The 14,314-nt window shown below is 38.2% G+C and overlaps 1 protein-coding gene across 1 annotated transcript; it reads right to left on the bottom strand.

The window, feature by feature from the left end:
• Positions 1–10,439: 10,439 nt before the first annotated feature.
• On the bottom strand, positions 10,440–11,860 carry LOC149059393 (uncharacterized). Its single transcript, XM_089216144.1, has one exon. It carries the CDS (start codon positions 11,823–11,825, stop codon positions 10,440–10,442), a length of 1,386 nt encoding a protein of 461 aa, XP_089072270.1. The 5' UTR covers positions 11,826–11,860.
• Between the last annotated feature and the right edge of the window lie 2,454 nt (positions 11,861–14,314).

Here is a 14,314-nt window from a genome sequence, read left to right as displayed (position 1 = left end):
TTTTAATATAAATGCATCATCAAAGTAAAAATAAGAGGGAAAATTGTGCAGATGAAGATTGGTACATAGTAAGTGAATCATACCAGATAAATATTGACTTTGAACATAAATATTTATGTGAATTTATATTCATAAAATATTCGCCCTCTTCAAGTTTAAACTATTATTAAAAAAATTTTAGCACCCCTTTATACGATATACCCGAGGCGTATGCCCCCTAGGCCACCCCCCCCCCCCACGGCACGGCTCTGCTCATGCTATTTCTATGCAATTTAAAGAATATAAATGATTTACGAATTAAAAATTACTTTATTGAAACCCGTGACGAGTTTTAATTCCGAAATTTTAATCTAAAAAACATGTTCACTATTGGTGTAAGATCGTCAATTAACAAAAAAAAAAAATTGATTATTATCTATTTAGATTTGAGAGAAGGTTTGAAGTACTTATTGGTTGATGGGAAAGCATAATCAATCAAGATATGATAAAAACGTCATCAACGTCAGTGCCCTAACCAAACCAATGATGTCGTAGTAGTTATACGACAAGAAAACACTTCCTTATATTTTTCCACCCTTTTGGCATTTTAAAGGAGTAGTTTTTTATGTATAAACATTTTCATTGATTTCGAAGCAATAGCGAACTGTATTGTAGTTTCTAATTTATTTTTATTTGAAAACCACTCGAAATAAATACACACTACCAAGCTTGGTTCCAAAACTTGGAGTTGTGTGTTCCTATTTCGTGGAAAACTCGATGAGGGAGAATAATAGTATGACGTATCACTTTTCAAAAAACCGTAGCATCGCATCTACCTGTCAATTTCGATATCGTCGTTTTAGTTTTTGTTTCGGTTCATCCCATACAATATTATTATTTTTAGTTAAGCCTTTGATCACCTTCAGGCGTCGACGCAAGACTATAAAACTTCAAATAAACAGGAAATGAATTTTATTTTCTCGCCCCTCATATCAGATGATTTGATTGTGGATTTTTTTTATTATTTTCTATATCTATTATTTCGGTCTACGGGTTTTGTTTCTATTATTATTTATTTTATCCATCATGATTTCCAATTATCAGTATATTTGACGCATCTTTTTTTTTTTTTGACGTAAAACAGTCTTTCCCGTCTGTGTGTGACCCGGTGACGTCAATGTGCGTAAAGGAAATGTGCACACTCGCGCGTCGTCAGTCGACAATGAAACATCGTACTCCGTTACCTTATTTCTTTTCTTCTTATACGTGTAAAAATAATAGTTCAATTTACTCACTTAAAAAACGTACTTCTTCGTCAAAGTACCATACATCCAACAAGCCACATACAGCATCTCCCCTTCAGTTCTGGACACCGTCACAGTTATTTTGGTAACTTCTTTAATTAATACTAATCAGTAAACAGCTATAGGACGTATACGGTGGCCCACTCAGTCAGCCCGCTAATTACCTATTACGCAACTCCACTATCAGACATAACTCATTATGAACAACAAAAAAACTGTTCCACCTTTAATTATACCTAAGGCTCGCATACAGAGCGTGCCAAATAAAACCCCTAAGACTCCGGCTACACCCGACTCCGATGGATTCAGCTCTCCTATCAATTACAAACGTCTCTTCTCCCCTTACCAATCGTCTTCAAATAATCATAAAAAAACAAGCTACTTATGTATCAAGAAATCATTTTCTCCACTCTCGTCAAATGTGACGTACGAAACCACCAACCAGGCCCACCCAAACTCCTCCATGGATTTAGATCTGGACAATGATCCTAATATAATCGAAACCAAACCGCCTCCACCTATCTTTATTCATACAGTTAATGACTTCGCATTCTTCTGTGCACAAATCAAAACAATAACGAAAAATTATGACTTGGTGTAAAAGTTCGATTAATGGCGTTAAACTTACCACTAGCACAGTCGATTCGTACAGAACCATTATTAAATTTGTACAGTCTAATAACGCACACTACCATACGTATCAACTCAAAGAAGAAAAACCGTTTAGAGTTGTAATTAGAAATCTACACTACACAACTTCATTAGTCGATATAAAAAATGAACTCATCTCTCTCGGCCATAATCCAAGAAACATAACCAATGTATTACAACGCAACACTAAACTCCCTCTCCCACTGTTCTTCAGCGATCTTGAACCTAATATAAATAACAAAGACATTTTCAAAATCGACCTTCTATGTCACTTAAAAATTAAAATAGAAGAACCTCGTATAAACCACCAGCCAGTTCAATGTCTTCGCTGCCATAACTATGTCACACGAAATCCTATTGCAACCATCCGCCAAAATGTGTTCGTTGCGGCAAACCTCATTTCAAAAACAACTGCCAGAAATCATAAGATCTACCAGCAAAATGCGCTCTCTGTAATGATCCCCACCCAGCAAACTACAGAGGCTGCCCTGTTCACAAATCTGTTCAAGCTATCCAACTCTCAACAACCAAAAACCATCCAGCTCAAGATAATTCCAATCTCACACGTAACAATTACAATCCTGATAACAACAATATTTTAAATAATGTAAACACTACTTCAAATTTTAACTCTTTCCCCTCAATGTCATATTCTCAGGCTACCAAAAAAAATAAGGCTACCACAAATCACTGTGAGTGAAAACGCCTCCAGTGAGGTTAATGCAGACCAATTCTCCTGAAAACTATCATCCTTTATCGACGATCTAAAGGCTCTGATCACCCCCCTAATCTCTCTATTAACCACTGTCATAGACAAGCTCATTATTTCTAACAATGCCAAATAGGCGCAACAATATTAATCATCCTATCTCAATACTCGTCTGGAACTCAAATAGACTAATCCTCCAAAAAAATGAACTTAAAATATTATTTTATATAACTCTATAGATATACTTCTTATAACCGAATCTCATCTAACTACTAACTCATCCTTCAAAATTTCTGGTTACGAAACCTACCACTGCGATCACTCTGATGGTACCACTCATGCCGGCTCTGCAATATTAATTAAATCTATAATCAAACACTCGGATTATGCCATTCTACCAAACTCCTAGTCTACAAGTCACTAATATTCCACTTACTACATCATCCGTATATTCTATACCTAATCAAAAAATAAATACTAAAATTTTTACTCAATTTTTTAATTCTCTTGGAAACAACTTTCTTGCTGAGAGTGATTTTAACTGCAAACATTCCCTTTGGGGTTCAAGATTAATAAACACCAGAGGCCGTTTATTACATAACTCCATATCCAACAAAAAACTAAAAGTTCTCTCCCCCTCCGAAATCCTTGATTTTTTCGTCACAACAATCCCAAATCATATCAAACACAACATAACCAACTCTCTAGATCTCTCTTCTGATCACTGTCCAGTCATCCTAACTCTAAACGATGTTTCAATAATCAGAAAAACCCATCCAACTCTTACGCCTGGTCAAACTAATTGGAAAATTTTTTCCAAAAATAATCGAAAACAACATTAAGCTTACCATACCCCTAAAAAAAACCTTAGATATTGACAATGCAGTCCAAAAACTCTTCACTGTCATCAAAAATGCAGTACTTGACTCATCCCCAGGTAATCCAAGCCGCCAAAAATTGAATCAGCATTATCCAATACCCTCCCCATGTGCTTACCAACCCACAACACAACACACCACTCCCTCTGAAATCCAGTATATAATTAAAAATCTGCCCACAAAGAAATCCCCAGGACAATATCTTATAACCAACTCAATCATTAAACACTTATCCAAAAAAGATATATTATTTCTAACTCAGCTTTATAACTTTATTCTTAGACTATCCTATTTTCCTGACTCTTGGAAACATTCCATTATAATACTTATTCACAAGTCTGGAAAACCTCCGGACGTTACTTCTTCTTTCAGACCCATAACCCTATTGCCCACTTTTTCAAAAATCCTTGAAAAAATAATTCTTAAGAGAATCTACCCAATAATCCTCGATAAAAAAATCCTTCCAAACACTCAATTTGGTTTTAGAAATAAACATTCTTCTCTTGACCAAATCCATAGAATAGTCGACAAAATAGCATCTTCTTTAGAACAAAAACAGTTCTGTTCAGGTGCTTTTCTAGACGTGACCCAAGCGTTCGATCGAGTTTGACACGGTGGCCTCTTATATAAACTTCGATTTCTACCTACCCCACTCTATCTACTCCTCAAATCCTTTCTCACCCACCGTTCCTTTTCGGTGCGATGTGATGACGAACTTTCTACAGTCCATCATATTAAAGCAGGTGTACCCCAAGGCAGCATTCTTGCCCCTACTCTATATAACATATTCACAGACGATATTCCTCATTCTAACGACACTATATTAGCCACCTTTGCTGACGATACTGATATAATTTCCTCAAATCTTGACATCAACATAGCAACAAAAAACCTTCAAAATTACTTCTTAAAATTGCAACACTGGGTCAAATTATGGAGAATTAATATTAATGAGAATAAATCACACAATATCACCTTTACTCTCCGTCCTAACGACAGCCCTCCTGTATTCCTTAACGAAAAAATAATTCCTAGGGTAAACTCGGTCAAATATTTAGGTGTTCATCTCGATAAAAGGCTAACCTGGGTGACACACATAAAAATTAAAATTAAATCCTTAAATATCAAATTACATAAACTTAGACCTCTTCTCAGTTACAACATCTCACTCTCCAATAAATTTCTAATCTACAAACAAATTATTCGTCGGCTATGACTTATAGTATCCAATTTTGGGACTCATCCAAAAATCAAACGTCAATATATTCCAAGCGTTTCAATCAATTAATCTTAGGCTTTAATACCAGAGCTCCGTGGTATGTTAGTGATCTTTCCTTACATAATGACCTAAAAATTTGCATCATTCCTACTCCCGCCCGTATATATTATTCGAATCTCCACGCGCACACTCACAATCATCCTAACCCTCTAATTTTTTAATCTTTCCTCTGCCACCATTCCCAACAATCCTCCTCACCGCCTTAAACGTAACTGGCCACGTGATTTACTTTTATAATCAGCATAAAAGGTTTTTTTCATATTAGGTTTCTGCCATGCCCCGAAGTGGGGGATGGTGGCACTTGTTCTCCGGACACCGTGACTTGCCCGGAGAAAAATGCTGCCCGATGGTCGAGGATCGAACCCGGTCCGGCTGGCCTACAGCCTACGCGGTAGACCATTCGGCCATCTCGTCCCCCCAATCTAACCATTATATTATGTTGTATAGATTAGACTAAACTGTCTAGCGTACGTTATTTTTTTTTTAGCAAAAAATTATTACATTAATACGTTATAGCTAAGTGAGGTAACTGTTTTCATTATATTTTTCATATGATATTCATGTATTTTTAAGATTCATAATATCAATAACTTGAACTAATATATATTATACATGAACATTTATACATATTTAATATAATAGTAGTTATATTGAAAATAAATGAAAAATATATTTTCTACCAACCAATTATATATTATATCATATATTATCTAAATATTTTATATATATATATATTTTAAATTAACTAAGATTCTAAGTTTGAGTAATATACTACTTTAATCATGGTGCAGTATTACTTTACTAGTTATAATAATGTATATAGAACTTATAGGTGTTTTCAATTTTATACCTAACTTTACTCATAAACAAAATCGCTTTATGATAGATATAAATATATGAAAAAAAAAAAAAATGAAAAAACCACTGTTTATAAAATTATTGTTTTTGGTATAATATTGAAAACACCTATAAGTTCTATATACATTATTATAACTAGTAAAGCAATACTGTTCCATGATTGAAGTAGTCTATTACTCAAACTTAGTATCTTAGTTAATTTAAAAAATATATATATAAAATATATAGATAATATAATATGATATAGTGTAACATCTCGCACGAGGCCATACCCAGATTCGGCGTGGAGTGCACATTGACGAGGCTAGCATAGGTCGCCAACCCACAGCCGAGATTCGGAAACCGGAGCATATGGGATTTTTTTTTACATATAAAATGAATAAGTGACTCGGAAAAGGGGAAAAAGTTAAAAAAAAAACATAGATATGGGGAGTGATTATTTAAAGTATATTAGGAATAAAATTTTAATTTATGACCAAGAAAAGCCATACGGCATAAAAACTTGGCCGCCACTGAAGGTCACCGATCAGATACAATAGATCAATATAAAATATAAATACATAATAGAATAAAATATGGAATTTGACTGTATGTCAATTTCAAGCATGGCTCCGGATATCGGTCACCAGCGTATAAATAAATCAATAATAACATATCCACATAAAACATAGTATACGTATACGGATCATCAGAATATTATAATATATAATTTCAAAGAACACCAAAGGTGTCAAAACCTATTTAATTTTTATTAATACAAATTCACCGGCCAAGGTGTGGGTGTGTGTGTGTTGTATTCACAACATTAATAAAATTATACTACCATCATTGTTCAGGGCCGTTGAGCGTCGTCCCGAAGACGCACTCGGCGACTTTCTTCTTCTTTACTCCGACATGTTGTGGTCCGTAGAAGCGAAGAAAATATACTAATACGAAATGGCCGTGGCCGGGCGGGTTGTTCACCGGACAGCGTTGCATAATAATGTTGCGTAATAATCATCAAATATGTTTGGCCGGTGAACTTTACATTTTTACATTATTATTACCTATGCCGTTAATGAGGTGTTAATAATATGATACAGTGTCGGCCAGTCATCCGAACCACGGGTACTAGGTAGGTATACGTGACAGTGTGTGTGTGTTGTTTGGTGTTACCTATGAGCGGAGGCAAGAGGGGACCGTGGGACGGAGAGCATTATCGCATCATGGTTCATAATAATTAATAAATGACAAATATAATTTCGATCGTTACAGAAACCCCCCTGTAGAAGTGTTTCGGACATGTCTGGATCGCTTCTACATAAAGAAAGTAAGGGAGAAATTGTGTATATACATGGATCATCAACTCAGATTCGGACCTAGTCCGGTATCACGATGTTTTGATTGAACTGTAATATGATGGATATACTTCCTAAGGAAAATAACATTATAAGTTCCACGAATTTCATTCGTCACAGGATCAGCCACGACATATGCATTACAGCTTCTAATTTCAACGACTTTATACGGTCCTTCATATAACATAAAAAATTTCTTTATCTGGTGGTCAACGGCGGAAGAGGATCGATGTGTACGGACAAGAACTTCTTCCCCTACTAGGAATTTAACGGCTTTTCCATGGCGGTCATGACGAATCCGGCGTTCCTCAGCCCTTGTGCGTTGAACTTCGGCAGCCATGGTAAGCTTAACCATAGCGTCATCACTACGCCTCGGGGGACATTCAACAGCTTCGTATATGGGACTGTACCTGTCTGTCTTTAAAAATAGCTCACTGGGAGTAAAACCCGTCGACTCGTGAGCGGTGTTGTTTAACACCCATTCAATATACCGGACGTATCGAGGCCACTCAGTATGGGATTGATGACAATACGTACGAAATAATCTACCTAGCTCGCGCATAACCCTTTCGGCTGGGTTGCTTTGAGGATGATATACGCTAGTAGTCGTAACCGATACACCAAGGGCAGAAAGACGGGTTTGCCACACATGGCTAACAAACTGGACTCCGTGGTCTGATACAACGGTTTGAGGAGTACCATGGACTTCTATATAGTCGGTGATCATACGATTTGTTACTATAACTGCAGTAGATCGTTTGATCGCAAATAATCGGACAAATCGAGAAAAGCAGTCTAGTACAACAAAAACATACTTTACGTGATTCCACCCAGATGGCAATGGACCATACAAATCAACACAGACTCGCTGGAGGGGTGCATTGGCTAGTACATGTTGCATTTCACCTTCTATCCTTACGGTACTGACTTTTGCGCGTTGACACGTATCACAACTTTTCACAACCTTACGCACATTTCCACTTAAATTCCGAAAATAACACACATCCCGGATGGCTAAAATACATTTTTTCGGACCGACGTGCCCAAAGTGTACGTGGAATTTTGTAATCAGTTCATCAACCCGATGTAGGGGTATACATACTAGCCACCGATCAGAATCTGGATGTCGACGATAGAACAAAATGTCTCGATACATACAATATCGTTCAATAATAGCACTCAGAACGGTAGACTGATTTAACAGGAGGTCAATTATCTTCTGAAGCCCTAAATCCAACCGCTGTTCGCATAGTATATGTTGAAATGATTCGATTCGAGACTGATATTCAGAAAGTAGCTTACGAGAAGTAACTACAAAAATATCATGAGAATCGGGTTGGTTACGGATTAGATCTCGATTTACTGGATTGCGAGACAACGCATCGGTTATGTTGCTGGGACCGGTTATATACTGGATTCTCAGGTCGAATTCTTGTAGCACAAGGGTCCAACGGGTGAGACGCGCATTGCGGAGTCGACAACGAAATAAAAAGGTGAGAGCCTTATGGTCAGTCAGTACGTTGACCGGGTAACCAAGAATGAACACCCGGAATTTTTCACAAGCAAATACTATGGACAGTAGTTCCAATTCAGTGATACTATAGTTTTTCTCGGCGGCGTTTAAGGTTCGACTAGCAAATCCGATCGTTTGTCGCTCGTTTAATGAATCAACTTGAAATAATTCCACCCCAAGACCAAGTTGGCTGGCATCGGTTTGTAAATAGAATTCTGACTTGAAATCAGGATGGGCAAGGAAACGTTCAGTAAATGCAGATTTAACGGAATTAAAATTCGCCAGATCTACCTCGTTGAATCGCCACGGAACTCCCTTCTTGAGTAACGCAATTAATGGACCGATCAAAGAAGCATGGTGGTCGGTAAACTTCCTATAAAAGTTACAAAAACCTATAAACGACTGAAGGTCTTTTTTGTGTCGAGGAACTGGAAAATCATGAATCGCCGACAGTTTTGATGGGTCCATTGACATGCCTGACGGCGTGATAATATGGCCAAGAAATTTAATTTTATCACGAAGAAATTTGCACTTGCTAAATTTTAAAGACATACCTGAGACAGCTATTTTCTCAAATAAAAGACGGAGGCGACGCATGTGTTCGTCAAATGTCTTTGATGACACCAATACATCGTCGACGTAAATATGAAGATCTCCCAATCCCTCTTCGTTGTGGTTTTCAACCGGATTGGAGAGAACTGACTCTAGGGCCTGTTGGAATGCGGTATTGGATATGTTCAAACCAAATGGTACGACACAAAATTGGTATGTTCGGCCGTCGTACACGAACGCGGTATACTTCCTAACGTCACGGTGTAGAGCAACTTGCCAATATCCGGCCGTAAAATCGATACTAGAAAAAATTGCTTTTCCTCCAAAACGGGCGAGTAGTTCGTCAAGAGGGGGCGATGAATCACGCATAGGTTGTATGATCTTATTCACCCGTCTGGCGTCTAAACATAGTCGAACAGAACCATCTGCTTTACCAACACATATAATTGGGTTACTATAAGGCGAGGAACATCTTTCGATGACCCCCCACTCTAACATATGAGCCAATTCCTTTTCAACTGCAGGACGGCGGGCAAACGGTACTGGATATGGGCGGATCTTGAAAGGAATATCCTCACTGACATTGAAACGACAGGTGTATAACAAATTTAATCCGGGACGAGTGCGAAAAATGTGGTGATAATCACGAAATAGATCAACAACTTGATCAAATTGGTGAGACGATAGATTAGGGACCGGTAAAAGGTGTTCAGTTATATTGCCAAAAGGTTCTAGATCGTCGTCTACCCGTACACTACAGATTACGTTGTGGTTTGTGGGCGTTTGGAGTTGCCGCGAAATCATTTCCACACTAGCTATACAATGCTCAGGTATCGATTTCGCATAATCTTGTGGTGAGATGGATAATGTAAATAGAGTATCTAAACGGTTAATGGCTTCATCATGTGAATGTGAAAATGGTATATTAATTGACCAGCGGGGAAGACATACAACCCGTTCAGAGTAATCTAAACACACTTTGTTTTGGGTCAACCAATCATCTCCTAGGATAATAGAGGTCGCTAGATGAGGAACAACAAGACAAATACAATCAGAGGTATGACCGAGAACAGAGAATGGTATAAGAACTTGGGTAGTGACTTTCCGGCTACGACCTTTTACGGCGGTGGATATGGTCACTCCCGTAACGGGTAAAATCGATAATTGCTGTCCCTCCGGGATGCTTCGTTTGATAGATGCAAAGATCTCTTCAGATATGGCTGAGATAGAAGCACCTGAATCAAGTAGGGCGTTGAATGGTTTATTATAAATAGAAATTGACAACTCGGGACGTTTATATTTTGACGAGACTCCATCTGTGACAATCTGGGTGGACGGTGTATGTTCATGGATATGTGAGACTTCGTGACGTGACATACTTACGTACGAGTCTCGTCGGCATTTCCCGACAGATCCACTTGTGCTACGGGGCGGGGCCCGGCGTTCTCCGGTGCCTGCATCCGTGGTTGGAAACGATAATTGTCGCGACGAGGAGCATTATAGCGCGGTTGTTGATTGCCATTGTTTTGATGTTGGAATGGTGGTCGAACTTGGTTGTCTTCACGACGTCGATCACAAAATGATGCAGACTCTTCAAACTCCATCAAAACTGATAGCAGTTCATTGGTATCGCGTGGTCCTCGACCTCGAATGGCCATTCCAAGCGGTGTGGGATAGTGCTGAATAATGGTGGACACAAGATCAGATTGCTCGATTGGTGGATTGAGGTATTTGGCCCCAGCAATCCATTTCATGGCATGCGTAGCTAGACCGTCGGATCTAGTGTATTGGTACGGTCGAAACACCTCATTTCGGGCTTTGCGTTGAGTTGCCGAAGACCAAAAATGCTGGAGGAATAATCGGCGAAACTCAACGTATGATTGGGGTGATGGGATTAATGACTCATACCAAATTTGTGCATCTCCCACTAAACGACGATGTACAGAAATAAGTTGTTGGGCCGGTGACACAAATACGCTTTCGAAGTAGGCATCGACCTGACCAATAAACTTCTGTGGATGTATGACTTTGATCTGTCCGGAGAATTCAGTTACAGCGTCCTGAAACCGCTCTTGAGATCCCAAAAAAGATGATCTTTGTGAATCAAAGGTATTCAAGAGGCTGGTTTCAGGGATCGTCGGGGGTATCGAAGACACGTTATTGCTATCAGACGAATTGAGAGGGACAGTAGTAGATGACAAGATTGTGGGCTTCAGAATTTGTGACAGATCCGGGTTCGTCGATGCTCGGTACTGATCCGACAACCGAGTTACCTCCTTCCTCATTTGAATAATTTCATATTCTAAGGTATTAAGACGACCATCGGTAACCTGTTTGTCAGTGGTTTGTTGGATAGCCCGATTTTTTATGACAACACTCTCATCCTCTAATTTGGCCAAACGAGTATCCGTTAGTTGGTATCGCTGAATACATTGATTAATTCCCTCTTCCGTCTTTCGATGTAGAGTTTCAAACTGTGTCTCCGTTCGGGAATGATTAGCATTCATTTTAGCCATCATTTGCTGAAGTACCGATTGAACACTTTGGTCTGTTTTCGATTGCTCGGATACGGCTTTTGCCTGAGGGCCAGAAGTTGTCACTACAGACATAGTAGGATTTGTGGTGGTACTCAAAATTGACGTAGTCGATGGTGTGGTTGATGTTGTAGTATTCGTAACGGGCAGCATCTTGGTTCTCTCTTGCGGGAACAGACTATCAATCAAACGATCGGGGGGACGAGTCTCTCGCTTGCCAGCCGCGTACATCAACGACGAATAACGAGAATCACACAGCCAATACAGAAAACATGTGTCTATTCGTAATGAGTGAATCAAAATTCAAGATAAATAAAATGACTACTTCAAAAAGAAATATATATTACTGTTGACTAGACACAACACGAACACAACCAAACGTGATTCGTATATTACGCAATTCAAGACAGAGAAAAAAAACAAATGATATAATAGAGTAGTGAATATAATATATATGATATTATAATAATATATATAATAAGAATAATACGATAGAAAACTTCGCTTTCAATAACAAAATATACTAATGAAATATTATAGATGGATGTCATCGCCGATACGTCGGGACGACACTCAAAGCACACTAACAAATTTGGTAATATATTCAAATATCATCCTTGGCCGGGGTAATCTCATAAATCACTTAAACAAACTATCTATAAACACAATAAATTGACAACATATACACTGTCATCAGAGATCTCGCATAAAAATAAAAAAGAATAAAAGTAAAATCAAGACAACATACATGCGAAAGCATGTCTACAAAAATTCACCTACGCAGAAATGGTGGCGAATGTTACAAAAATCATGACGAAAATTTCATGAGAGAAAGTAGAGAAATATATATATAGATAATTGTTCACCACATTAAGTATCAATACTCTTTCTTCAAATTATATACTACTCGTAATGCAACGAGGACCTAACAACACGTATACGAAACGTACAACGAAAAGCACAGGCGTGCGACATCCTATAACGCGAGCGATATACGTGTTCTCCGGTCACCACGGGACATACAATTTGTGGACAACTTATAACTAAACATCAATGTGTGCACGGGCCTAACGGGGATAAAATATTTAAAGTTCGGTCTACCAACCGTGAGAATATGATTAGAGATCAAACCGTACCTATCACGGTTACATAGATAATATAATATAACGGTTTTTTTTTTTTTTTTTTTTTTTTTTATGCAGTATACATAGTATGTAAATATCGATGACACTGATTTATCATTGTTATGAAATAAATAATACGCAAACGCGGAAATAAATACGGCGGACGGAGAAGTCTTTATCACAATACCGATATCAAACGAGAAAGTCGACATACTCGCTGATCGGTGATAACGCCAAATCATTAATAAATATATTTTATATATACGATATTATGTTCAAATAAAATAAACTATTAAAACGTCATAAATTAGGACGAGGAGATACGATAATATTAATGATTATGCAAAACGTTGTAGTAATTAAAGATAGATATCGGGGAACGATCGCACAGCCGTACTGGAACGACACGCACCCAATTATAAATATTAACACTGTCGTTCAACAGCGGTAGACCGATAAGAAGCAATTACGAGCGGTTACACAATAGAACCAAAATAGATAGGATGAGACATATAATATACAGGTGCACACAAAGACGCGTACAAATAATATACTTAAAATTAAGCCCTAATGCTCTGCCGCTCAAATCTGCACTGCAATGACGACGAACACCTCCTCGCGATGTCGATGGGATGTCGATGGAACCTCCGAGAGCTGGGTCGGCAACATCCGGAACGACGGGAATACACACACACTATCATCCTCCGATCCCAGCATGGTGGAGAGCCGGATAGCCCGACACTGTTTTAATCACCGGAGCATTTCTGAAATTAACGCAGACAGTACTGGTTCTACGCAACACTTAGGCATACGCATATATACGTTTATACACCTCCCATGGCCGGTATTGTTACACTACCACGATGCATGGTGGGATACTATATATCTAATAGATATTATATTAGACCGACAGGTCATCAGTGCATGGTATATACACTTGAAATAATCCTGGCAAGGTCGCCATCTGTAACATCTCGCACGAGGCCATACCCAGATTCGGCGTGGAGTGCACATTGACGAGGCTAGCATAGGTCGCCAACCCACAGCCGAGATTCGGAAACCGGAGCATATGGGATTTTTTTTTACATATAAAATGAATAAGTGACTCGGAAAAGGGGAAAAAGTTAAAAAAAAAACATAGATATGGGGAGTGATTATTTAAAGTATATTAGGAATAAAATTTTAATTTATGACCAAGAAAAGCCATACGGCATAAAAACTTGGCCGCCACTGAAGGTCACCGATCAGATACAATAGATCAATATAAAATATAAATACATAATAGAATAAAATATGGAATTTGACTGTATGTCAATTTCAAGCATGGCTCCGGATATCGGTCACCAGCGTATAAATAAATCAATAATAACATATCCACATAAAACATAGTATACGTATACGGATCATCAGAATATTATAATATATAATTTCAAAGAACACCAAAGGTGTCAAAACCTATTTAATTTTTATTAATACAAATTCACCGGCCAAGGTGTGGGTGTGTGTGTGTTGTATTCACAACATTAATAAAATTATACTACCATCATTGTTCAGGGCCGTTGAGCGTCGTCCCGAAGACGCACTCGGCGACTTTCT

The sequence above is a fragment of the Diuraphis noxia genome, unplaced genomic scaffold (genome assembly GCF_037042655.1).
Source record: "Diuraphis noxia isolate RWA-SAM2 unplaced genomic scaffold, SU_Dnox_SAM2 contig0001, whole genome shotgun sequence".
Lineage (NCBI taxonomy): Eukaryota > Metazoa > Arthropoda > Insecta > Hemiptera > Aphididae > Diuraphis > Diuraphis noxia.
The sequence above is the reverse complement of the archived record's forward strand: the minus strand, read 5'-3'. Positions and strand labels throughout refer to the sequence as shown.

Excerpts from the sequence above, each read along its gene's own strand:
- LOC149059393 (XM_089216144.1), bottom strand. The coding sequence starts at position 11,825 with ATGTACGCGGCTGGCAAGCGAGAGACTCGTCCCCCCGATCGTTTGATT.